General features: G+C 36.2%; 1 protein-coding gene across 1 annotated transcript in view; it reads right to left on the reverse strand.

The window, feature by feature from the left end:
* MARCHF1 (membrane associated ring-CH-type finger 1) overlaps window positions 1–26857 on the reverse strand; it is an 83505-nt gene that overhangs the window by 31411 nt on the left and 25237 nt on the right. The window contains exon 2 of the mRNA XM_041479961.1: window positions 11750–11800. Coding sequence (XP_041335895.1) covers window positions 11750–11800 — 51 coding nt within the window. The remainder of the gene's footprint in view (window positions 1–11749; window positions 11801–26857) is intronic.

Below are 26857 nucleotides of genomic sequence, written 5' to 3' on the forward strand. Positions count from 1 at the left end.
ATGAATACTTTTTGTCACTGTTTGAGGAAGCAGTTTTCAGCATTTGAATTTTCATTTGGCTCTACTGTAAATGTCTGAAGGGAAAAAGTACTGGTTTTCTTTCATGTAGTCAACCAACCATGATGATACCTTTCCAAATCACGTGAAGTGCGTTTGCGATACACTGAGTGATGAAGAACACAATGCTAAGTTGGCTTGAGTGAACTGATGAAACAGCAGGAAGATTAGAGTGTGTTTTAAAAGGTTTTCAAGGCAATCAGATCTTCTAGAAGAGCTGAAAATGTTAAACTGAGATGAGCCAGAAAAATTCAAAGTGCACGCTGCATCTCTGCAGAGCTGATCACATTCTCAAACAGCAGAAGAGATATAAAACATGTTTAGTATGTGACATTTTGCTCACAAGGTTGTTGTTACAAATTGCAGATTCAGTAACCAAATACTTTCACTGAAAACATATTTTGATGGCATTAACAACAAACCATTTCAATCTGCCTTGCTATCTACTGGCAGCAGAACTGTATGGAATCCAAATGTAAATGCAAGGCTTTGTGATTCTTCAGGATCCCTCACAAGACACAGTATTGTGGGAAGTGGGTTCAATACAAATCATTCTTAAGGCTGTGACCTTCCTGTAGCTGATCAGGGGTATTATTAGCTTTTAGTATGCAACCCCATCCACCCCATTGTGATCACCACTTCCAAATGCAGACAAAATACTACAAGCCTCAGAATTCCGCAAGATCAAGCCCCAGATGCAAGGGAAGGATGACTGTTAAGAAAGAGTACAAAGTACAAATCATACAAAGATGTAAAGCCTGTTATCCACATCGTTTCTAATAGCAAACCAAATTCAGTCAGATAATTGAAATTATTTCTAGCTCAACTTTCACAGACATTTTTGTGGTGTTAAAAAGGTATTGGAAAATTAGTAGTACAAGCAAAAATAATTACAAACAGCAAAAATAATTACAAATAATTACAAACAGCAAGTACCTGCCAACACCTCACTTTTAGCCAAGGTTCTCAATATCCATTCTATTTTATACATGCATTTTTTGGAACCATCAGTCACCACTATGTGGATTTTTGCTTTTATATGGATACCAGCTGTGCCTTAAGAATAGTGTTTTTTCATGAAAACATTCTTCTAGCTTCTGGAATTCAAGAAACCATTTTTACCTGTTGATCAATATCACAAAAATACACCAAACCTACCAACAATATTACTAATTCTTTACTTCTAGTTCCATGAATGAAAATCAGAGATACAACAAGCCAAAATGAGAAATTAAATTGATAAAGCAATTGATAAATTCATTGACACAATCCTTGTGTTCTAAGTTTTTGCCATGTCTGGATTCACCATCAAAGGAGGAACATTAGTGTGTATAAATGCAGTATTATGCTGGAAGAAAAGGACAAGTATCTGTAAGAGAAATTGTATTCCATATCTCCTTTTCTACAAAAGCAGTACGTCAATTATATGCATTGGGACAGAGTATGAGTTTTTCCTACATACATATTGGAAACATATGTCAGATGCATGGTTGGGTACATCATCTCCTTCCATCTCAGCCTCAGAGATTAGCATTAAGTAATTAGGCATGTCTTAAGCTACTTAATCAGGAAAGATGCAGACATCAGCACCAATAACTAACGTTATAGAGTTACATGCTGCTGCTGCATGAAGGAACATCCCGCCAGACTAAGCCCCAGCGGAAAAACTGCTGAATAAAGCCAGCCCCAGAGTCGAGTGTGGAATCCTGAATTCATGCCTCATGATGAGCTTATTTCTTTCTTCCCCTCACAGCTCCAGGACTGTTACCATTGCTTCTTTCGGGATCTCTGTACTACAGGGGGTTGGCCTGGTCTTCAATGGTGGTCAGGTCAACTCCATGCAGTAAAAGGAAATTTTACATCACCTTGCCCCAAGCAGTACCCTTTGAAGGGATAAGGAGATTGGCTAAGCTAGCCCAGCAACCATACAGTAGGTCTGCACAAGTTCAAGAAACTTTCAGCAGCTATTAAAGCAGGAAGCCAGCTAGACAGTTCTTAAGAGAGCTGAAATAAAGCCAAAAACTAAACAAGCTCCTTGAAAAGCTTTTACACTTATGATTTGGAACTGCAGACCAGCAGAAATCTAATTATTTTAAGATAAAAATTACATTATCAGTTTGACTACTTAAATCTTACATTTCACTTTCAACTGTCAAGAGGTCTGGACTGTTTCAGCCCTGCTTAGTCAAATTTACTTTCTAGTTCCCCTGTGCAGGCATGATTCTATGTTTAGTTGTACATAACTCATAGGAAAGTTTATTTCCTTCAAAACCAATTTACATAAATATCTTTTACAAAATTAATGCTTTTTGCTTATTTGTCTAAGTCCTATTGAAGCAAACATGACAACTGGCAGGCAAAAAGCCAATGCACCATTTAAGTCTTCAAAAACAAAGCATGACAAGTTATATACAAGATAATGCAGATTCTCACCTGTGATCAAATATAATTAATTCGATTTCTACAACTTTGTAACACAAATTTTTATCTACATTATCTAAATTTATATGCATTTATCTACATTAAATTAGCTTTTCATGGTAAAATCATAGATTCATAGAATACCAGCTTGGATGGAACCTCAAAGATCACCTAGTCCAACCTTTCCTGGCAAAAGCACAGTGCGGACAACACGTCCCATCACCCCGTCCAGCTGAATCTTAGAAGTGCTTGATGTCGTGGAAAAAAAGAAAATGAACTGATGGAGTGATTTCTAAAACCAAAAAGGTTAGTGTGTCTGAGATTAATTTTCTGATGTTGATTTGTGTCCCTCACAGGAAATGGAGGCCCTTAATTTGTACATAGGCACAGTTTTTGTAAATTAAATAGGAGTGGAAGGACCTGCTAATGTCAAGTCTGTCCTTGCTACCACGTCATATGAATATAACAATTCACAGCTAGATGAGCTGTTTTTAAGAACCTGTAAATTTCAGCTCATCTGGAGGCCTAGTCCAGACCTCTATCCCCAAACCCCTTTACTTTTTCATCCTACCCTGTTCTGACAGCAGTAACAGTATCTGCTTTCTGCTACCAGCACTTCCTCTATGTTTACCCCAATTCTTTTGGCAATATTCCCTCTTTTCCATCTCTTTTACAAGCCATACATCCCAAACTAAGTTTAAAAATTTAAATAATATCTCTTAAATCCAGTCTGAGAGAAAAGATATCTAAAGGGGCATTTACTTGGGTAGTGCGTTTACAGAGAGAATTGTCTATTTTCAAGGCATATCTGACAAACCAGAACATGATAATTTGAATATATTCTGCTCACATCTTATCAGCCCAGCTCTTTTGGGAATGTATACGCAACAGATGTTGGAAACAGTCTCAAGCAGACAGATCTTATTGCTGTAATCACTATCCCATTGCTATTTTGCTATACAGCACACTGAAGATTTTGAGATACTGTATTTAGTGAATAGAGGGAATCATACTGATGCTGAGGACTCCAATTCCACCAGGGAGGCTGAATAACATTTTTTTAAAAGTATTCCTTAAATGAATGTCTTCTTCAGACAGGTATATTGTACAGCTCACTGGAATGGGAAAACTAAACAAGCACTGTACTAATTTTATCATAACAAATTGCATCGGTAGCAGAAGTAAATGTGGTAATTCAAAATAAAGCTGTCTCACAATTAATTTATAAGCAAGGCAGCTCATTTCTCTATGCCATCAGCACAAGGAAGAGGTCTTAGGGAGAATGCCAACTCCAGCTGATCAGGTTTGGCATTTCAAAAAGATTGTTAGGAGAGAGAGATTCCCCAGCCAGCACCTTCTGCTGTCTCGGCCAGTTTAGATGAACTCTCTTGTCAAGGATAAGTAATTCAATTAACAGACATGACAAGGCAGTTATCCATAATTATTTTTGGTATGTTGGTAGTTTGCTTCTCAAGCAGAATACTGGTAAATGCAGAGTTTTCAGGATAAGTGAGATGATCACCCAACACAAGGGGACTTTAATGTCACACACATGTGTCTGTGTTAGAAAACCAGCAAAGACAGAAATGGGGGGCAGAAATAAGTACAACTGGTGAAGACAGTAAGAATTTCAAATCAAGACTAACTTTACTTAGGTGTTGTTCAAGATCTGACAGAAGTTTCCAGATAATAAAAAGATGATAAATAAAATAAAATAATGGGGAAAAAAGGTCCTTAGAGGCTGTTGCTTAACCTGCATGTTGAAACTAGTGCAAGAACATGAGTCAAGTTGTGCTTTTCCTAAGAACATAGAAGGGATCTGCTTCAGCTTAACAGAAAAGCTGAGTAAAAGCAGATTCCAGAAGTGCAAAGAATCACACAGTGATGGAGTGAAGCTTTAATTTGACAAGCTAGATGATGTAATGGGCAGCTTATATAAAATGGCCTCACAGCTATCACCAGAAAGGCTAATAAACCCTCTCCTGTCTCTGTTCTGAAGAGAAGCATTTCCAAAAGCTGGCCAACTGAGAACACTGCTGAAGAAGAAAGCTGCAGACAATTGATGGGTGATAGGGCAGACAGGGAACACGTCTAATGCTTTTATTCTCCTGCTGAGTTTGCTCTAGTAGCAGTGATGCATCACAGAATACTCCAGATCCCACCAGCCATTATAGTTAAAAAGCTGAAACTCTATCCTATTTGAAACACAGCACACAAAGGAATGGATCCCTTAGAAGATTAGAGCAGTTTGTCTGGCTATAAGCTCAGCAGGAGACCCAGTCTGTGTATTTTAATCTGAAAATTTCTGCTTTGTAAACAACACAACATTCTGCAGAAAACATCCACCTTTATGAACTTTTACATGGATACTTCCTCAGGTCTAAAAGTTCCAAAACATGGTGAAGGTGACCCAAGGTGGGTGTTATTTTACAAGCTCAGCCTTGATGGCAACTGAAATTTGTGAGCATGAGTTTGGGAGAGGGGGTTTCTCGTTCTGGTTTGTTTGGCTGTTATGTTTTTCTTTTCTTTGTTTCTTTATGATAGAGTTCCTGCTTTGTGCTCAGATTTCAAAGCTGTTTTAATCTGATTGATGTCTTTACAGCAACTGTTACATTAACTGATCACTGAATTTCTGTTAATGTATCTTTCACAGATTTTCTTTTTCTGTAAATTATTCCTTGCACAATTCTTCTCCAAACCTTTTCTTTCTCTCCTTTCCTCCTTCCTCTCCTTTCACCTGCCTCTGAAGAGAAGGAATTAAGGAAAAAGTAACACTCAAGGAAGGAGCAGAAAAATCCTTAGGATTCTGCCAAACAACACCATTCAGCACCTTTCAAAGGCAGTATAATCATGTTATAAAGTGGTTTGATATCTAAAATCAAAATTGCAAATGGCAAATCCATACTATCATTTAAAAAATTAAGCAAACGAGTAATTACAGCTTTAACTTGTAAATTCAATCAGCTTGTTTAAGTAGTTTTCTCCTGCCTTACTAATCTATGTTAATCTTTATTTTCAAGGTATGGGTTTGACTAAAAAACCCACTTTTTCTATAGGCATAGAAGCACTGCTAGCTAAGCTTTGAATTATCAGATGGATTATGGTATAGAAAAGTCTTTGTATCGTAGCAACACAGTATTTTTCATTCATGATTCTCTTCAAGGATGCATCTTTCCGGTCACTATCACCTTCTTAATAAAAATGTTTCATACTTCTTAAAAAAATATACATATTTGGAACAAAGAACGAGCCAGGTTTTATACATAAGGTGCAGAGCCATGAGACCAGCAGCTTTTGACTGTCTGGAGGGAGCTTAAATGGAAATTTAGCCTATAGGAAAGGTGAAGCACAAAACCTGCATTTTCTTTGTTACTGGATTTTGCGGCACTCTGTTTCTAAAGGTAGGCAGCACTCAGAGAGCATTTAGAATTCCTGTTCCAAAGAGGGCATCTGTTTTCACACATCCCTCTATCTGTAAGACTGAAACCCTCAAAACATTGCTATATCCTAAACAGCTTTCACTCAGACGACATTCCTGCCATGCTCTCACAAGTGCAGGAGAGTGCACACACCCACCATGTTCTTCCTTGGGTCTGGTGGACTGTGCAGGAGACAGACTGGATAAAATCCCATCTGTGAGGATACCATTCCTGTGTTTGAACAACTCCATTCTGGTGTGTGTTTGATGTCTATTTATTCCAGCCCTAAGGGAGGAGCGAAGCCTAAACGTACCCAAGCAGAAGAGTTGTAGTAAAAATATTGAAATGACTCAACCGAAATAAGTGAAATCCTGAGAATGCATCATTGTGCAAAACAAGAGATATTGGATTTTTATGAACTGCTATAAACATAAAACTGCATGACCCCCCTAATTTTTTACCACTGTAGAAACAAAGTTTGCTTAATTGAATTTGGTTTTAGGACAAATATGCGAAATGAGCTTCTGAGCGCCATGGTGAAAAAACCAAATGCCATGCAAAGATTTCCAGAGTATATATGTAAAAGGTATGTTACAGATCATAATTAATATTTATAATTATAGAAATAATTAAAATAATTATATATAATAAGCATATACAATAAAACTTGCATGCTCCATTTACTGAAAACAAATCAAAGCTGCTTCTGTATGATAGGTATACTCAGAATAGTTGGTAAGAAATGTGACTGAATAAATCAGAATCAGTAAAATTGTACGCATTCTTGTAGACATACAATCACACATTTTTATGTATTCCCTCTCATTAGAACAACAGTCTATAACAGGTCCAAAAAAAAGGTGTATTCAATAGTGAACTGAATTTGAATTATTTCTAATGGTTGTCCCCATGTGTTTAATACCATCATGTATTCATGCAATTTCATTCAGTTCAATTTTCAGGCAGACTTAGGTAAATTCTGCTGTCATGCCTTTTGTTAAGCTTATAGTAAACAAAGAATAAATTGTATGGACAAAACCACAAAGCATTCTCTATGCATAGAAATCAAAGATTCTTATCTAGGAGTTTAAAAAAGTTCCGAAACTGTTACTATGCAATGGATCTGCTTCTAGTTTCTGGTTTTGTGTCTGTTTTTTTTTTTGTTCAAAATGAATTCTGCTCTGATGAAGAAAATCTTTTCACTGTTTTGTTTACTTTGCACTGTTGTTTTCAGTAAATGAGAGCTAAGTGCTAGGTTAGTCTTCAGTTTTCATAATAATGATTCTGTTTATGAGCAAGAAGAATGATTTGATGACTAATGTAACATTTATACTCATATTTTAATGCCAGTTTTGTATACATCATATTATCTACTGTAAAAGCACCCATGAAGGCTGACATTTCATGCTTTACAAAAGCGAGGACTTTTTTTTTCTTGATTTGTTTTCTTTTTTTAAAGCCCTAAGTTTCCCCTCAGTTGCTCACTACAATAATCTAGAACCTACACTTGGAAGGGATGGAGCTTCGTGGTTCCTTGAAAAAAAAAACAACCACCAATCTGGAAGAGAATTTTCACTTGTGATTAGCATGAAATTGGCAAAGAACAGTAAGAACTATGGATCAACATGGAGCATTGTAGTTGCCTGTAGCAAAACACAAGGGGCCACACAGCTGGTCTTTGGGATGCAACAGGTTATCTTGGAAATGCTGCATTCCTGGTTCTGGCAAACGAAGTCCACAGTAAGAACTTCTTTAAAAAGAAGACTTAAGTTCTTTTATGTTTTTTTTCACCATAAAACCTATGGTCACTGCCTAAGACATGGTGATGTTTGGCCATTACAAACACTTAGAGTGTGTAATAGTGAGTTCTGCTTCAAGCTGGGTAAACCATCCAAATTGCAATATAATACTCTTCATACAATCACCTCATGCTGACAGAAGATGAAATATTTGAGAATATCAAAACACCCAAGTAAAAGATTATTCAATTTTAATGGAAGGGATTAAATGGTAATTTATAACTTTTATAAATATTGTCTTACTTATTACTATTATACTATTACTATGTTTATTATAAATATTGTATTACTTAGAGAATGTCATGCCCTGTTTGTGACATTTATTTCAGAGTCAAAAACTGAGTGATTCAGATCGACAATCAATACATTGGAAATGATAAATTTTTCATCTAGATTGGCATCCTGGTGCCTTTTGTTTTTCATTTGTATCTGATTGAGGGGAGGCCCACCCAACACAAGAAATCAGAAATTGCTAACACAGAGTAAAAACAATTCTTTCCTTCCTTCTTTCCTCTATTGCTATTCATATTCTAAATTAGACATGTGAATATTATCACACAGAATATTCCAAAACAAGCACCTCGCTTCCTGATATAACTCGACACAGTTTTATTAGATGGAAGCTTCAGAGACTAGTAAATAAAAAGTGTTCTAACACCTGCTCCAGGCTTTTGAGAAGTAATTGAGGCAAATCAAAATTCAGGCAATTTGCTCCAAGTCTGATTTTCTCTGCACTGAAAAATAAGCCCAAGGTTCCCATCAGAGAATTTTAGATCTTGCCGCTGAGATAGCATCCTGCTCTAATGAGCTCTTGAATCATAATTAACATACAGAAAGATAATTACAGTACTTTAGAAACATTTCTTCCAGAAAGCATTTTAACATAACCAGGCAGCCTCAGAAACACATACAGAGCATAAAGTCTACACACTGTAATTCAGACACAAAATTTGTTCCACTGGCTAACCACAACAGAAAACAATGAATCCTCCAGATCCTTCTCTAACTACCCTTCCTCTTAAATTATACATCTATTTTGGAAGACATAAGAATTTTAATGGAAGAAGTTAGTGTGCAGAAAACTAAGCAATGGCAAATAGGTAATGAATGATCAAGGTCAAATTTTTAATTTACTTAGATTTTAAACACATGCAGATAGGATAATTTCAGCTCTGAAATCTGCACAATACTATCTCTTACAAAGAATAATTAAGTTCCTTCTGCTGCCAGCAACATAGGAAATAGGTGGAAAAAAAATTCTAATGCTTAAGAAAATAGTAATAATTTAAAATCATCAAGGCTGGTTCACAACTCACATTTCCAAGTGTTTCGCATTTTTGTTTATGTGTATAGGTTTCTTTATGTAGATAGGTTTTGAAAGCCATAACTACTAACTAGGGCTACATTTTGTCAATACAAGATAATGTGAAATACTGATCAGTCAAAAATACGACTTAATAATCTAGTTATTAAATTATTAATCATATCTAATTAAGTGCTACCAGGGCAGAACACAAAAAGATTGTTTATTTATTTATTGATTGAACAGAAGTGCAGCAAAAATCAGGCACTGATACATTTTCCTAATTGTCTCTGATTGGAAAACTAACAGAAGCAGTTGCTTCTGGAGTTCCAAGGGAGTTTTCTTGATAGAAATAAATAAAAGGCTGAGGTGAATGAACAAATTCCCAGGTTGCTATTCACTGAAGAGAGCCACAGCTGTCAGTCAAATATTTTAAGTTTTGTTCGTTCATTTGCCTTAAACAGTCTGTCACCGAAATTTTTGACAGAAAATTACATGCAATAAGAAAAGTCCTTGCAACATGCTAAACTTCTACACTCTCAACAGACTGCAAAACTGGATGGTAAAATTGAGATGTTGATTTACACACACACACATCCACCCGTCTTGGGAATGTTTGATTGTAAAACCTCTACACTGAATAGATACATACTAACCACTATCTGTAAAATACCAAATCAAAACCATTCCTTCTCATTATAACTAGATAAAACATATTCAGTGTTCAACAATTCAGTTTAATCTGTAATACCATAAAATTCAGACTTAAAATTCACGTACCTAGCATGCAAAATTGCCCAGCCATACACTGCAAACCTCAGGTGTCCTCTCCAAATAAACAATTGAAGAGCATTATGAAGTAAGAATCTGAATTTACAGAATCTATGCTGTATTTCATTTCACAAATAGGTTGGTACAAAATCCAGTGGTATCTGCTCTGGGACAAGAGCTCTACATCCAGCCAAGGGTGGAATACACAAAACATGGTAACTATTAAGATATAATTCCATTTGACCCTTTTTAACTTACACATACAGGCAAATGAAAACAGTGGAAGACAATGTTTTGATGACACTGATTTATAGCTTTACATAAAGACTATGTAATTTTTCTGCCCATGGATATCTTTGCTGTATGCAAGATCTGACATTGCACAGAACACAGTTCTTGCCTTAGGCATGTATTTTATCTGGCCTAGAAGCTTTCAATCTTGTTTTGAAGTGGAGTATTTTTTACTATCACTTTCTGCCATGCAATATTAAACTGCAAAGTCAGGTGTTTGCTTTTCTGCGTATGCACACACACATAAAAACCTGTTTTACAAAGAAAGCATTTCAAGTCAGACAAGAATTGAAATTGGAATTCCAATCAAAGGTCTTTCAGCATTTGAAAAACTTCATTGGCATGTAGCTTCACATAGAAAAAAGTGATCCAAAACAGTGCATGACGCTATACATCAGAAAAAGATAAAATACATGACTGAAAACCTGGGTTTTTAGGTTGCAACTAAAACCAGTGCAAATATCACTTTCTAATAAGCAACTGTACTGATTTCTGCAGAAATCACTTCAAAGTAAATGCTAGTCACTGGTATGGTTCTCATGTCAGTGAATATATTTATGCTTTGTCACAGTGCAACCCATGCACCTGTCTTAAAAAAAGCAGAAAAAGTAATATCAATTCATAATAGATTTACAGTAACTATTGCTAGACAAAAGAATTTTAGACTAGTAATTAAAATAACACAATTCCCAGTGATCAAGTTTGTAAGCACATAACTGTATGATTTCTGAGGATAGGCAATAAGCCTAGAAGAGTTTCAGCCATATCCTACAGCAGGCTGGATATATTCTACACCTTTTTCCTTGCCTTTCTTCCATTCTTAACCTAAGAGAGCAAAACCTAACATGGAACTAGTATTTTAACTTAAAATCACAGCTGGGGTTTGTTGTCTTTTTTTTTTTTTGTTTGTTTGTTTTTGTTTTATGCTTAGAGAAGAAAAAAGTTTTACAGTGGGTACCCCAAAGTCAAAAATATTTTGGGAAGAGGTTTAAGGATACTGTGCTCACCCTAAATGCAAAATATTTAGAACCAAACATAATGCATGGCAAATGTTTAGGCCTGGATTAAAAAAAATAAAAATAAAGTTTTTTCTCTTTTACCTCCTGTACATCCTGGATCTTTGGCATAAATTTCAGTCACATCTGAACCAAAAATGCAGAAAAAGGGGGTTAAAACCAAAGAACTTCAGTAAAAAAATAACATTTTGCCTTTTTTAAAGTTTCCCTTCTCTTTCCTAAAAACCAAAAAGCATCTAGATGTAAAGTCCTGGCTTCAGTGAACAATATATCCCTGTAAAAATAATTCAGAATTCAGGCTGAAATGAAGATAGATTTATAGCTTTGCACACTACAGCTGTTAGTATTTGGGTAATGCAAGAGGAGAAAAATCAAGCAGTAATTCTATCTTAGGATGAAGTGCTAAGGTAACATTAAACACTTGGGGAAAGCAGGTAAAATAAGTGCATGGGTTATTAGCTTATTACCATTATTACACATTTTTCAGTAATGACTAATTGTATACTTATGATGGAGTTTACAGGGTAACCCTCATGTTCAGCAGCAAAACTTTAAAATCTGATTCTTATAAATAAAATACTACATAAGGAATATAATGGAGTAAAGTATTGGTTTGTATTTAATTACCTAGTTTTCTTTAAATTCCAGAAAAAGAAAATAGATTTTGCGTACCTTTGAAATATTACTTGATCGACTTGTGGAACGCCCTGGGGATTTGTCATTCTGGAAAACAAAATTAAAAGATGAAAAAAGTTATGTAATTTGGATTTTACCTAATCTTTTCTGTGATTGTGACAGCACAAAGGTTCTCTTCTATTTTTCTTCTGCTTGGCTACTGACTGTACAATGGAAGACAGTTCAAGAAATAAACCATCACAACAGTCTCGCGAATTACATGAATACAAGTTTTTTAAAAGTTCTGTAAGAAATTAATCCTAGCATTTAATTACTGTTTTATTTTGCAGTTTTTCAGAAAAAACACATTTTGAGTCAAAGATCAAGGAATCATCAGAGCTCCTCATGTAAACTGGTACTTATGTATGGAAACAAACTTCCAATGATAACTTCCCAGTTACACTGAACATACTCCTGCTTGAACAAAAAAAAGTAGAATTTATCCTCTAGGTAAATTAGCAGTACTAGATGACTTCCTAGACAGATACATTCTGAGAAAAACAAATTGTGACCATGCAAAGATGTAACTCAATTTAACATCTACTGTCATGTCAAAGAGCTACACTTCCACGGCACATGGCTGTTGTGGGGATTTTTCTATCAATCCAAAGGAGGGAATGGAGAAGGGACTCAAAAATTTCTTCAGTATTTACACTTTCCTGGCAATTGATTCAGGTTCATTTACACTGAAAAGGTAAGACATTTCAGAAACAGGGCTCATCCCCCTAGTAAATACGTGTATCTTAAGAGAATAATGAAAATCTTTTTCTCAGCACTTGAGAATGTAGGTTCAAACACTCAAGTGGAACATTCACATCATCAAGACTGATTTTGACCTAGAAGGAGTTGAGTTAGATATAATGTGTGTTAGATAACTGAGATAACTAGATATATACGTCTGTTAGATAACCTGCTTGGAGGAACATGGTATTGAAACCCAAAGCAGAGCTTTTGCTTCTGCAGCTTTATTTGCAATTCATGCATCATGCAAACACATGTCCACAAGAGGCTTTCAACTTGACTATGACCCATCTCTCCTCAACCTTTATTCAATAAAACTACAGAAAAATACAGAAGGTGACAGCTACCAAAGACTAAATTTCCTCCTCCATTAATGCATATCTAGTCTAGAAATTAGTATTTCCCCAATACTTTGTGGCACAGAACAGCTCTGTGGTGGCAAAAATGACCAAAAAGAAACATTAGGCAACTTGTTAGCAAACATTTAGAACAAAAAAAACACTTATTTATCATTTTTGTAGTAAAAAAGCCACTTTGCTCTCAACCCCCGTAATCACATCCATATGAAAAAATAGTTTTAAAACTACTTTTTTCATATACCTATTTATCTTTCTTGCTCCAGACTATAGATGGCTTAGGCTTTCATTCCATCCCTCAGTGCCATCATTTTTTTTTGTACTGCAAACATAAATATCCTGAATTATCTCTCTCTCTACTTTATCTTCACTAGCACTAAGTAGCACAATGGACATTTGTTATCAAAACCAAGCATCACCCAGCTCCCTGACCACACAGCACTCTGCATTTTATTCTATCATAGAAACTAAATCTCAGGACTTAACAACCTTCAGGTTTGTTTGTAACTCCTTTTTTTTTTAAATTTTTTTTAAAGAACAATTTAGAAAAAATAAATTCTTCAAGTTATGCATTCATTTCTTACATTTTGTCCTTGAGGCTGGGCCCATTTTGAACAGGGATGTGGAGTAGATGATCCTTTCTGACCTGAAGCGTCCTGTGATTCAAATACTACTTCTGTGGTATATTATCCACTGTAGCTTTGGTTATAAATTCATAATTGCTTATCCTTTCTCAATGACATTAAATATACACAGTTTTGAATGTCTGCATTTATATCCACAGAAAACACACTTTGGATATTCCGGGTACATCATTTAGAGTAGCTCTACTTTGACCTCAAAATAATAGAAGTTATGGACCCATGAAATTAGTTCCCATTTTGTGGTTAGAAATTATGAACAGGGATCACAGCTGAGAAACTCCCCACTAAAAGCATGCAGCCTTTATTGTCCATCCCTTGGACTAAAAAATACTGACAGCACAGTGAACCCTGGAACTCTAACTTCTTTTCTTTCGACGATCCATCATTCAAGATTCATTTTCAAAATCTGTTTCTTGACTACAACTCTCCAGGCTTTTTACATGATTCATTCTTCTCTCTGGCACATTATCTCCTTCACTTGGGTTACAAAATTCTGACTCTCCAAACTGAACATTCACAGCATCCACATTCTGCAAAGTACTGCTCCTACACTGAATCGTCTAAACTGAGAGAATGAGTGCTGTCTCAACAGTTTTTTGGAAAAACAAAGAAATAAATTTAATCATCATTACTAGGTTCAGGCATTTCAGGGTGATTTATCATGAAACCCACAGTATAAATAGAGCAAAAAGTGTTGCACTAAATTACAGTACATAAATCAAATAAAGAATTCCTCATTGAAGTTCCTATTCAACTTGCACACCTATTCATACAACAAAAGAACAGAATAGGAAAGTTACGGCAAAATCACTCTTGAAATGTGTCATTAAAGTGTCTGTGTGCTTCTGTTTTAATGATTTATGTTTACAAAGAACTCACATTGTTAAGAATAATTGATTTTTGTTATAACTAAGTGAAGAGGAAGTGCAGAATGCTTTCCCTACAAGCTTGTTAAACAGTAAGATTATATTTTTTTGCACAGATTCAATACTAATTTACATTTTAAAAGTTAACAATTAAATAGAATATGCTGAGTTGGAAGGGACCCACAAGGATCATCAAGCCCACCTCCTGGACCTGCACAGCACATCCCAAGAGTCACATCATGAACCTGAGAGCATTGTCTAAATGCTTCTTGAACTCTGTCAGGCTTGGTGCTGTGGCCATTTCCCTGGGGAGCTGTTCCAGTGCCCAAACACCCTCTGGGTGAAGAACTTTTTCCTAATATTGAATCTAAATGTCTCCTGACACAGCTTCAGGTCATTCCCTCAGGTCCTGTCACTGCCACCACAGAGAGATCAGTGTCTGTCCCTCCTCTTCCTCTCACCAGAGAGCTGTAACTGCAGTGAGGTCTCCCCTCAGTCTCCTCTTCTCCAGGCTGAACAGACCCAGTGACCTCAGCCACTCCCCATACAGCTTCCTCTCAAGGCCCTTCACCATCCTTGTGGCTCTCCTTTGGATTCTCTAATGCCTTAGTATCTTTTTCATATTGTGGTCCCCAAAACTGCACACAGGACTCTAGGTGAGGCCACAGCACTGCAGAGTAGAGCAAATACATAACCAAAGGATTTAACCAAACACATATATATTCAAATATCTACACATATTTTTGTGCATCAAGGAAATCAGATTCAATTTCCCTAATCTTTGAATCAGATTATTTCAAAGAAAATAGCATTCACCTTCCAGAATTACATTTCTCAGCAGGAATTATTTAATGTCTGTAAAGAGCATTTTTGATCTCCGTGACTGAGTTTTCTAAATTCACACACACACATAGAGTCCTGGCCCTTAAACAAACTGAAAACAAGACATTCACATTTATCTCTCAATAAAATTTTTAAACTGTTTTAATCCAGTCAACAAAGCAACAAAACAGCTCCTCCCAAGAGTCCTCCTGGAGACGCACGAGCTTTTTAGGTTGCCTTATATATGATGACCACACTAAAATGCCTCTCCTCATTACCAGATGTCCTGTACCACCAATATCTCATCTCCTATATCCTATGCTACAGCCTGCAAACACTGGTATCTTTTCTAAAAAGTTTTAGCTGAAAAAAAAGTTCCTCCAACTATTCTACTTGAATATCACGAAAAATCAGTTTGTGTTTGTAAATTTCCTAAGAATCAGGTTTTACCAAGATCAACTTCTAAGGATAGAACTGAAAATGTAATTCAGCCTTCAATATAAATTCTGGCAGGAAGACAAAGGAGAAATAATGCCACAAAATTTCAGATTATGACATGTTAATGAAAGTGCTTTGGGAGGAATTTTCCATGTACCTGTCCCCCCATATGAAAACAAAAATCTGTATGCAAATAGCAATTAAAATAATTAAAAATAAGTGCAAAATTTGGGTTTTTTTACAACAGTAAACTACCTCCCAAAGCTTCATTTCAGCTCAAAACTGTTTCTGAAGTGACATTATTTTCAGGGACCATCTTAAATCTAAACCCATTAAGCTTTCTAGTACTTAGATACAGCTTCTTTTATTTTCTTTTTTTTTTTAATTTGCAAATGCAACTTACACTGCCTATAAACACATTTTTGTTTTTTAAAGCAAGAGAATAAAACCCTGACTGGGCAGAGGAAGAGGTTAGTAATAACAAATTTCTAAAATACTGCTGTGAACAGTTCAGGCTCTCATTATAAAGAGGAAAGTAGGAAATTAGCTAGTTGCTTTCTGGCTCACATATAAATATTCATATGCACGGTTAATGATTTTAAGTCTTGCTGGGCAGCACAGCACATTTTTAACTAATCCATTTGTCTGGTTTCTTTCCTTAGCTGCCCCTTGTTTGCTCTGGCTACGAGGATCACTCGGGCTGACCCAAGCACCTTGCTAATGAATTGCACTTCATCGCTCTGAAGTGAGCACGAAAGCATCAAGAATTAATCAGAATATCTCCGTTCACAGGAGAATCTTAAGCAACAGCTTTTCCCACACAAATACAACCAACACACCCCCAAAAAAAGCCCTTTTACAAAATATTTTGTCTTAGTTTTCTTTTTTGTGGACTCTGATCTTTGCATCCCAGTGGTGCCACGTGCTGCTCCGCACATCTGCGCACAGGCTTGGAGCTCCACACACGACTGCAACGACAGATATCCATCTGTAAGCCATGGCACAAAAATAAATGCCTCCTAAATGTAAGCACAACACAGGCCGAACAAACAGTTCTGCCTGCCTGAAGTGCCTTTCCACATAGCAGCATCTCACTGGATCTCCACAGGAGCCTCCTCTCAGCACCTTTTCACTTCCAGAATTCTGAATAGGAGCAGAAACTGCTTTCCCTTTATGGCCTGATCTTAAGTAGGATGATCTTAAGTAGGAACATCAGTTGCTGAAAGAGGAGGAGCTGACATTATTAAAACAAATGTACAGACTGGATACACTTATTTCAGTATCTCAACATGAAAACAAAAGAAAAAAAATCACAAACCAGGCAACATTTGCTTTAACTGTTAAACAAAAATGCCAATGCTCATAATTACCTAAGACAGAAACACACTGTAATTACTGGGCATCATGCATAATTTTACTGGAACCCAGAATTCTTTTCAATATGACAGAACTGCTAGATTCAAAGTGCCAAGTGACAGGAAAAAAAGCTCACTGTGAATATTAAAGACTGTGATACAGATACAACCTTTAATTAAAAGAACAAAGTACAGACAACAATAACTACTAATAAAATTACATATCAAACAAAATACACTGAATATTACCATTTGTATTATTCATATATACTGCATCACATATATATAAATAAAACATCCAAAAATAAATAACTATCTCTTGATCTATTTGTATGAATCGCTGTGTAAATGTATTTACTGTGCTCTCTGCTACTGCAAATAGCCAGAGCCAGGATAAAGCTGTCTCCCATGGTGTGGCTATTGCTACATTACTAAAAACTACTTCAGTTTCTTGTGTTGGGGTCTATGTTTTTAAAACAAATACAAGCATAATACTGTTTATTTTAAATTATTTATGCCAAGAAGATAATGGCATGGTTACTACTGACAGAGCATATACCCTGCCTCCTGGCAAGTTTGGACTTGGACAGTATTTCTCCATGGGAAGGAAGAGGGGGAAAATCAGATGCTGGTGATAACATCCTAACAAATTCAGAGTAACTGGCAATTCCTAAACAGGTTTGATGTGGGAAATTTATGTTCTGAAAGGAAGTCAAAGCAGATTTTAGCTCTAAAATAATACTGAGAAAAAAGCCTATCATCAGCTGACAGTTACCTTTTATTTTTCATGCAGTTATTATCCGTGCTGTTACATATTTTATCTATTTGTTCATATTTTCAAATGTTCAACATTCAGACATATAATTCCCCTTATCAATGGATCATACCACTAAATCACCAAGTATAAAATGATTGGTAATCAAATCTATATTTGAAAATATTAAAAAAAAAAAAATCTATCTCCCTTCTTTGTAAACAAATTACTAGCTTATTCTAAGACATTTTAACTCCACTAAGAAGTTCAACATCAATGTCAAATCACCTACCAAGTCACCAGGGGAAAGGCACAAGGAGAAGATGAATCTAAACAGACTGAAGGTCTCTGTTGTAAAGCACAACTGTGCAAAACCAGCTAATTGCCACAAAAAGAGTTATGAGGATGCTGAAGCATTTCAGAATGCCACTCTGACTGTCATCTGTGGAAACAGACTACATATTCCAGTGTGACATAAAAATTAGCTTAATTACCTTAGAAGTTACATATATGCCACATTTCTATATGGGCAGGAGAGTACATAGAGGAACCTATCTCTTCATGACCTATTGGGTAACCTTATTGAAGAAACATGTACAGGCCTAATGTCTTGTACACGCCCTGTGTAACTGCGAAATCCCTGTTACCAGATTTGCAGCACGTAAGACCATAAAAACTTTACATTGGTGCTTCCACTGTAATAAGGTTCAGAGTTAAACATTTTAGGAAATTATCCTCTTTTTCAGCATTTTATCCTCTGAACAAAAATTTGCAGTGCTACCAACTGCATAGCACAGACATATTGCTGTGTTACTTATGGCTGCCTCTTGCCCTGGTATCTCCAGCGTGCTAGATTCCTAGCTCCACATTAGTCTCCGTGTGTCAGGGTTTTTTTCAGGGTAAGCTGCTAATAAGCATGATAAATACATCAGAATCTGATCCACCATCCTTTTGAGTTGAAAATGCTAATCACGCTTTAATGAGGCAGGGCACCTTCCATCACAGGCCAAGATGAGTCAATAGCATGATTCCTGTTCAGGCTTTCACAGTGATGCTTTTACCTGCAATTACGTGCATATCTTCCATGTTTCAGCATTCAGTTACTTTCTCTATGTTGCACAGATATCCAAGGTCAAAGCTGTTTTCAAATGGGAACAAATGCACCATTACAAAAAAAAAAAAAAAAAAAAAAGGAAAAAAAGGAAAAAAAAAAAAAAAAAAAAAAAAAAAAAAAAAAAAAAAAAAAAAAAAAAAAAAAAAGGAAAAAAAAGGAAAAACACAGCATTGAATCAGCCTCGAAACAAAGCACAGGCATGCACAGAATGCAGTCAGAAAACACTACGCTAAACACTCACCTGATGTACTGATGTAAGTGAAATCCCTTTCTCAGATCACAAAAAGGGCCAGATTTTAATTTGTTCTGCCACATGTAGCAAAAATGAAAAGTTCCTAGAAATCCTCACCAAAATTAGAAATTAAATAACTATGAAGTTGGGAATTTGTTCAACACAAATCACTTAACAGACAATGTGTGTCACGTAGCTGCCCTTGACTAATCATAAGGTAAGAACCTAGTCAGAGGCTTTTATTAGAAAATCATTTTTGGCAGTGCCTACTACAAGTGAGAATGAGGTTAGTACTGGTTTTGGCTGAGATAATTTTCTTCACAGTAGCTGGTGGGACGGTGCTTTGGACTGTGCTGCAGTGTTGACAATTCAGGTATGTTTTGGTTGTTCATAGAAACAAGTGCCAACAAAAAGTACCAGTATTTGCATTATTCAACACAATGCATCCCAATCTGACAAATGTCTCCACTTAGCTCTACCAGGACATGAAGCAATAAGTAGTACACTGCTGCATGGGAACAGCTGTGCACAGTGGATCTTTCTGCTTCCTTGGTCCAGGGCAACACATCAGACTGAACCTAGTGACACAGAAGTTTGTGGCACTCCTCTTTTCAAAAAAATAAAAAACCATCTCATAACACCCAGCTCACTTCCAAATGACACAGACTATGGACAACAGTATCCTAACCACTTTCTAGGTTAACATACTCTAAACCCTCCCCTAGTTTCACATGATTGTTTTCATTCTTTAAATAGATGTCAAATTTTCATACACCACTAGCTTCACTCACTGAATCCATCAGCTGACTGACCATACTTTAACCTTAAGAAAAATCACAAGTATCTAACCCAAGGTTGTTCTCTATCATAAGGCATTCTAAAATACTTAGTATGCAAAAAGACACATCTAAAATAGTATCTGCCCTTGTTGACTCAGGAACTGTGTGCTGAACACCATGCATTAAGCATAGCCCTGCATGAAAAATCTAGTAAATTTAGCTGCCTGTGCTCTTCAGATTATACCTTGGCTGCCTGTTTTATCCAAAGCTGACCACACAGCTAAAAATTAAAATCTGCAAAGACAGATAATGGACAGGTGAAGCTTGCCATTATTATTTTATTAAAATGTCACAGAGAAAAAGCAAGGAAGACTATAACTTAAAAATCAATAAACTGCTAGTCAGTACTATAACGATATACCCTGGCATTACCAAGATGTATGGAATACTATTCACAAAGGTTACTAAATAAAAAATACAGAGAGATAATATTAATTACAACTGAAGAAAATATGAAAATAAATATTTTTTTTAAAAAAAAGGAAAGTGCAAATATAAGGGAAAAGCGATAGAATGAAAAATAAACATAGGAAAATGGGTCCCCAGTTTTCTCAAAATATGGAACAACATAAAGAGTTTTCTCTACTTGTCTTGTAAATGCTTTATCTATGCACATAGGCATTTTAAAAAGCTTGCTCTTTAACACAAAGGAGAAACCTACAGGGAGGGGTGAGCATTTGCACGAATTCATCACTGTTAAGTTTTTTACCAGTGAACTGCGCACTTACTGACACTCAATACAAGGCTCCAACTTCTCTGACACATAGTGTCTGTAGATTTACTTGTCACATTTAAAAACACAGCTTGGCCTCCAAACATCTTATTAATGTTTTTCTTTTCCACTGTCATTTGCCAAGTTACTTCTCTTCAGCAAAAACACAAAGCCTTTAATTATTATTGTATCAAAGTGTAACTGTACCCTGTTTAATTTCCACCACCTCACTATGTTAATCAGAACACTTTAGCTAAAACAGGTAAGCCACAGAATTTGAGATAGATTTCCACATCTTTTCTGCTACTTGTTCGCTCATTTTAAAATTACCTGGCAACAACCTGCATGATTGTACAAACACTTGATTTACATTTATTTAATACTGGAAACTGGGATTTTGTGGTTTGGTGTGGTTGATAAAGAAACCTTCCCTTGAAAAACTGAAAATGTTTTATACTTCCTAACATTTCTCAGCTATAGAAAATGAAGAAAAACACTATGCTCTTCCCCCCCCCCCACCCCCTCCAAAATACAAATGCAATTAACAGTCTGCAGGCTTTAATTTGTCAATCTGTTTTTCTAGTGTAAGCCTAGCAGTCCAGCTTAAGTTTTATTACTTCAGGACAGGTGTGAAGTGTCACTGTATGTCTACCAAGATATGTCACTGTACATATCTTGATTTCAGATGCGTAATAAAGCAACTCCTTAATTATCACTTATTTTCACACCATATCATCCTTTTTAAATGGGTGTGACCTATAGAACAAGAAAGTGAAATAGAATGCTCCTCACTTTGACATCAAGCTACCATTTTGTCTCTCCCAGGGAGAAACAGAAATGTAACACAAATTTCACTGCAGCACTCTTAAATCAAACGGGTCTATTATGTACACATTGCTATCATTTAGAGATGATATATTTAGGCATTTCCATCCTTAATCAATAACGATCTGTGTTTTCATTCTGTCTTGTACAACATGACAGTACTTCAGTACACTGTGATCCCCAATCTGCTTAGTGGATTTAGTGGGAAGTGGTTGGATTTACTATGGGAATTGTGCAGGAAAAGGAGCATCCTCAGGAGGTTCAAAACAACTTTTTCCTGCAAACTTCAGACCATTCTTATGGAATAAGGCACTTCCCACCTGGTTGTTTTAATCTCCTTCAATACACTAGGCACTGTATTTATTTTCCTAACCTCCCAGTACAAGATGCAACTTTGTTTTTCCATAAAATTCAGTGAATCTGAAGAAAAGGCTTTTCATTGCCATGCTGACCTGATAGTTTGTTCCATTATCAGTCTGACTGCTCCCAAACATCTGGTCTCTGCAATTCTCTATTGTAAGAACACTTGTGGTGGTCAGTGTAAGTTTCAGCCAAGAGTTTTAAGTTCTTTACAAGAAAGTAGATGTGGTGCATGGACCATGTAATTTGATTTTATTTCATAGAACGATATGCATTCCAATTTATCTTCATTAAGCATGAAAATATGCTGATTTGTAAACTGAAAAGACCAACTAACACATTTCAAAAGCTGGAATTCAGGGATCACTTTGCAGTCTGTGTTTTTGTGACCTCCTGGATTCCAATCAATCAGAACCAGAGATGAAAGCCTCTGGGCGGTCAAGTAGTTTTCTAACAGCCAAGTGTTTATCAAAGGATAAAAGTTTAATTAAACACACAAAGTCAAAGTGCCTCAATTACAATAGAGCTATAAAACATTACTTGACTATGTTCTGTACGTTCAATATCACCCCTCTCATATCTGCTATCCAATTAAAGTTTTATGTCTTTATGTTGCACACTGGTGGCCAGGACTTCCACTTCTGAATGTGGACAAAAAAATCATAAATGTTACCAGCTGAGTAATTTATTTTGTACCAACAGGCCCTGTAAATCTTGGTGCTATGGGCTTAGCACGTCTGAAACCTTACAATCACAAGCTGAAAATAAAAAATGTAAGAACATGAGGAAATCTTATGCCAGTTGAATCCAAGATGTACATAGATTCCATAGATATAATCACTAGCAACTTTCCTATTTCTTCTGGAAATCCCTAAATTAATCTCAATGTGAGATCAGGTTAATAATTAAGCAGATTTTGACTTATCATTTAATATAATCAAATTACTTATTATGTAGTTTGTAATTTTCAACATAAATGTGAACATTGCAATTCATGTCTCTTTAACCATCAAAGCAAAATATCAGCTTTAGGGCCTGAATGACAAAACTTCTATACAATTATTTTCAACAAAGCTCTACATGAAAGCTACTGGAGTGATATAGATATTCACAGTAGAAGGTGTAGAAAACTGGAGAAAGACAGGTTCAAGTTAAAACATGTCTCTAAAGCCACTTGTCTGCTTTAGAACTAACACTGAAGTTAACTCAAATCTTCTATGTACTTCAATCCATCCTTCATAGAACACAGAATCACAGAATTGTTTGAAAAGCGCTCTGAGTTCACCAAGTTAACCCAGCACTGCCAGATCTACCACTAAACCACATTCACAGGCACCACACCCACATGCCTTTTAAATAACTCCAAGGTCAGTGACTCAAACACTTCCCTGGACAGCCTGTTCCAATGCTTCATCCTTGTTTCAGTAACCTCTAGAGCATCTTAGGACAGCATTTTTTTCCCCTCTGTTTTCTGAAATATTTATTATATTCATTAATGAACGTATGCTGTGGGAAATTGTAATTAGGTTGGGCTTATTCTTAGCACTCACAAGCCCTAACTAATACCATCTACTCATTTATTCAGTCAGGGAATGGAAGGAAACTATTACACAAAATATTTTTTTGGTTCTTTTTCTCTATAGCTACCTTAATGTTTAATCAAAAGGCTGAAAGTTGGTTCTATTTTCCACATAAAATAATGCAAGTAAAAGAATGAGGAATACAGCATACACCTGTTGTTAGCAAACTTGCCCAGCAAGTTATACATATTCATGAGAGAAGGTTTCTACAGACAGACGTGACCTACATTTAGACTCAAAGATGTGTGGAGAGATGGGCACGTACAGCGCAGCATTTACTGACTGCTCCTTCTTAGCAGATTTTGTGCTACAAACAGAAATCTCTCAGATGTAAAGAGGAACACCAAGGGGCTAAAGAGGAGGAAGGCTGGGGAAAACAGATAATAATGACACTGTCCTGATGTAGACAAAATGTTACACTAGCAAGAGAAGATTTTACTGTTGAGAGCACAATTTCTGATTCTAGATGTGACAAATGAACGGACAGAAAAATAAGACCAAAATATAAGAAGCAGCTCTGCCAAGATATCTGATAAACTGTAATGCAGAGACTTTGTAGGCAGTTATTAATTCCTCCCAGTCAGACCTTCATGCCTAATAAAAAAGTCCCTGGCACAATTAGGACAGACAATAATTCAAACTTTCCCAGGGTGGCTATAAATAACTACTTACCAGAATACGGAATAGACTACATTTATTTTATTAATATCTGTTAATTACCACACAGAATTTAGACTAATGTGTTGGGAGTAACATCCTGACACTGTAATTGATTTGAGTATTTGCCCACAATATTCTATGCATTTATGTGTGTTTGTCTTCAGGGCTGCAGCTGCAAAAAAATGCCACTGAAATTATCCAGTCTCTTATTCATGAAACATTCTAATTACTACCTCATGCTCTTCATTTTTTCCATCACTGCAGGCAATAATGAAAAATGTGTGATTTCATTCTACTCTCTTCTTGCTTTCTCACCAAAGAATCCTGCCTTGGTTAGTCACTACTGAGTGAAATAACATTAGAGCCACATCTCTAGCATCATTTTCTAAATACAATAATAATAATAAACACCATACTTCCTCACTTTTCAATAGATCTCACTGTAATAAATGCTCTAAATTTTCACACATTTCCCGATTTCCAGCAATCTATGTTCAAACAGAGTTTTATTTTAAGAAAATATACAATATTCTGCCACTTGTATCTGAAGCAGGTATTTAACTGCTGACTTACTCAGAGTCAAATGGAGACTTTGAAGATTTGGCTCATTCATCTCAGGTAGTGGTCCACAATTTGCAGTCTGATGCTCATACAACATCCTCAGCACCATGAGGTTTTTGGAAACTTCACCTCCCAACGCTGGCAAACATTGACTTACACAAATATAAAAATGTAGATGGTATTCAGGTGATTCTCTTTTAGGTCTAAAATTTTTTTAGAATTTTTTTCCCTTGTACCAATTATTACTACAAACAAGCAAAACAAGGCTTTCATAGTGTGAGATTCTAGAGAAGAAAGTATCATAGAGAAGAGTCTCAGGGGAAGGATTAAGGATTCAGTTTTAGGTCCTGGTATTTTTATTAAGCATTTAACTAATTAGAAATAATGAGTGATCAAGCAGAAAACAAAGTAAAGGGATTAAATCTATTTTTTTTTCTTTACTTGCTTCCAGAGTTGAGTTTCTATAAAAACAGCAACAAAAACTAATTCCAGTTTGTGTTTTAACTTAGAAGGGCCATGGAAAACTACAATGAGCTAGAAAAGAGGACAGGTTAGAGAAAATGTCAATAGACAATCAGTTTCAGTATCTTCTCTGCTGTTCCTATTTCACAACAAAGCACGAAGATGCAATTTCAATATTCTGTTTTCAGTTTACCTTAGTTCTTGCCAGCTGTGTGCTCCACCACTTCAGTAATAAACTTCTCCTTTTGTCTAGTTCAGGACAGTGATAATGTTTCTGGATACCAATGATCCACTACTCCAATGTGACTCCCAGTAGTATTTAAAACATATGGCTTCTTGAGTATGCTTCAAATATGTGTCCTAGCTGGAAGGTTAATTAAACTATGATTCTATCTGTTTTCAAAGTTGTAAAGGTCAGTATCCAGATTGAACCTACACTGAAATGAAATTAACCTTTTGCATTCAAAGAAAATAGATGTGCTAAAACCACTGAACTGTGATACATCCAAGCACTACAGCACATAACTCAGCTTACTCATCCATATTAGAGACAAACTAAGGAGGAACGATAAGGACAAACTGACAGAACCTCTGAAAATGGTGCCAATTAGCAGGATGATGAATATAACCTCATACCGTGATTACATGGAGAAACTTTACCAGTGATAAAAGATGAAAATACAATCCCCAATAACAGCTCCAATATGATTTCTCTTTTAAAAGTAATGCACACATGGTCTAGTTGGACAGAACAGTGGAAGCCCCTTTCCCTTCCCATTATTTACAAAAAGACAGTGACAACAACAGTCCCTGTGAATATGAACATCTCAGCCATTAAATTCTCTCAGCCTGCACTACTCACAGTGAGCACAAAGTGAGATCACTTCCTTCCCTGCATTATGCTTCAGGGAAATTGGATTAAAATGTGCTCAGAAGGCTCAGATAAAAGCAGAAGATTAAGCACTGCACAGGTAAAATATGTTAAGCCTCTGTGATGTAAAGGATCTATAAGGCAAAGAAAAACAGCTCTTTGTGTAAGGTGATCCATGTGGGAGAGAAGTCATGTAAATGTCCCAGCTCTTCTCATACAACAGATAACACCATCCCCCTGGGGTCACTCTCTGACTATGATATGTTCTCATGGTTCAACTGCCTCTGCAAGTAACTGGAAAGAAGAAATAGCACAGCTAGATCTTCTTCCCTTCTCAAGTCTGTATTTCAGCTGCTCAGTAAGAATCTCCACAGTGCAAGAAGAGAGCAAGTGAGCTTGGCTCCTAACTGCTGAAATATTAGGGAATACTTCCAGTAAAAAAAACCACTTAACACAGCCTTGCCGTCAGTCCCTCAGTTGTGTCATGGCAAAAAATTAGCACCAGGAGCCCAAATCAGCTACAGTATGTGAAAGATCCAAGGAAGAAATCCCCATCCTGCCTCTGAGATGCTCAGTCAGTACCAAGAATCCATTGTTCCACTTTAACCATAAAAAGAACAGATACTTTTATATCATTCCAGATCATTTCTGCAATGCACTCCTGCTCTTTGAGTGCCCTCGTGGATGCAGCTTGAGTTCATATTTACATCAGCTTCTCAGTTCAGTTTTACGGTGCACTTCTCCAAGGGTACAGCTGGTACAAGTTCTTTCATGGTGCTAAGAATCTGTGACATGGAATTGGAGCAGTGAATGCAAAGCCGTGTTTTTACCAATACTTACTGGAATTTGAGACTAGATACTGGGATATTAGTAACTTCCCCTGCATCCTACAATAAATGTGTTCTAACACCTG

The sequence above is a fragment of the Pyrgilauda ruficollis genome, unplaced genomic scaffold, assembly GCF_017590135.1.
Source record: "Pyrgilauda ruficollis isolate IOZ18807 unplaced genomic scaffold, ASM1759013v1 scaffold5, whole genome shotgun sequence".
In the NCBI taxonomy this organism is placed as follows: Eukaryota; Metazoa; Chordata; class Aves; order Passeriformes; family Passeridae; genus Pyrgilauda; species Pyrgilauda ruficollis.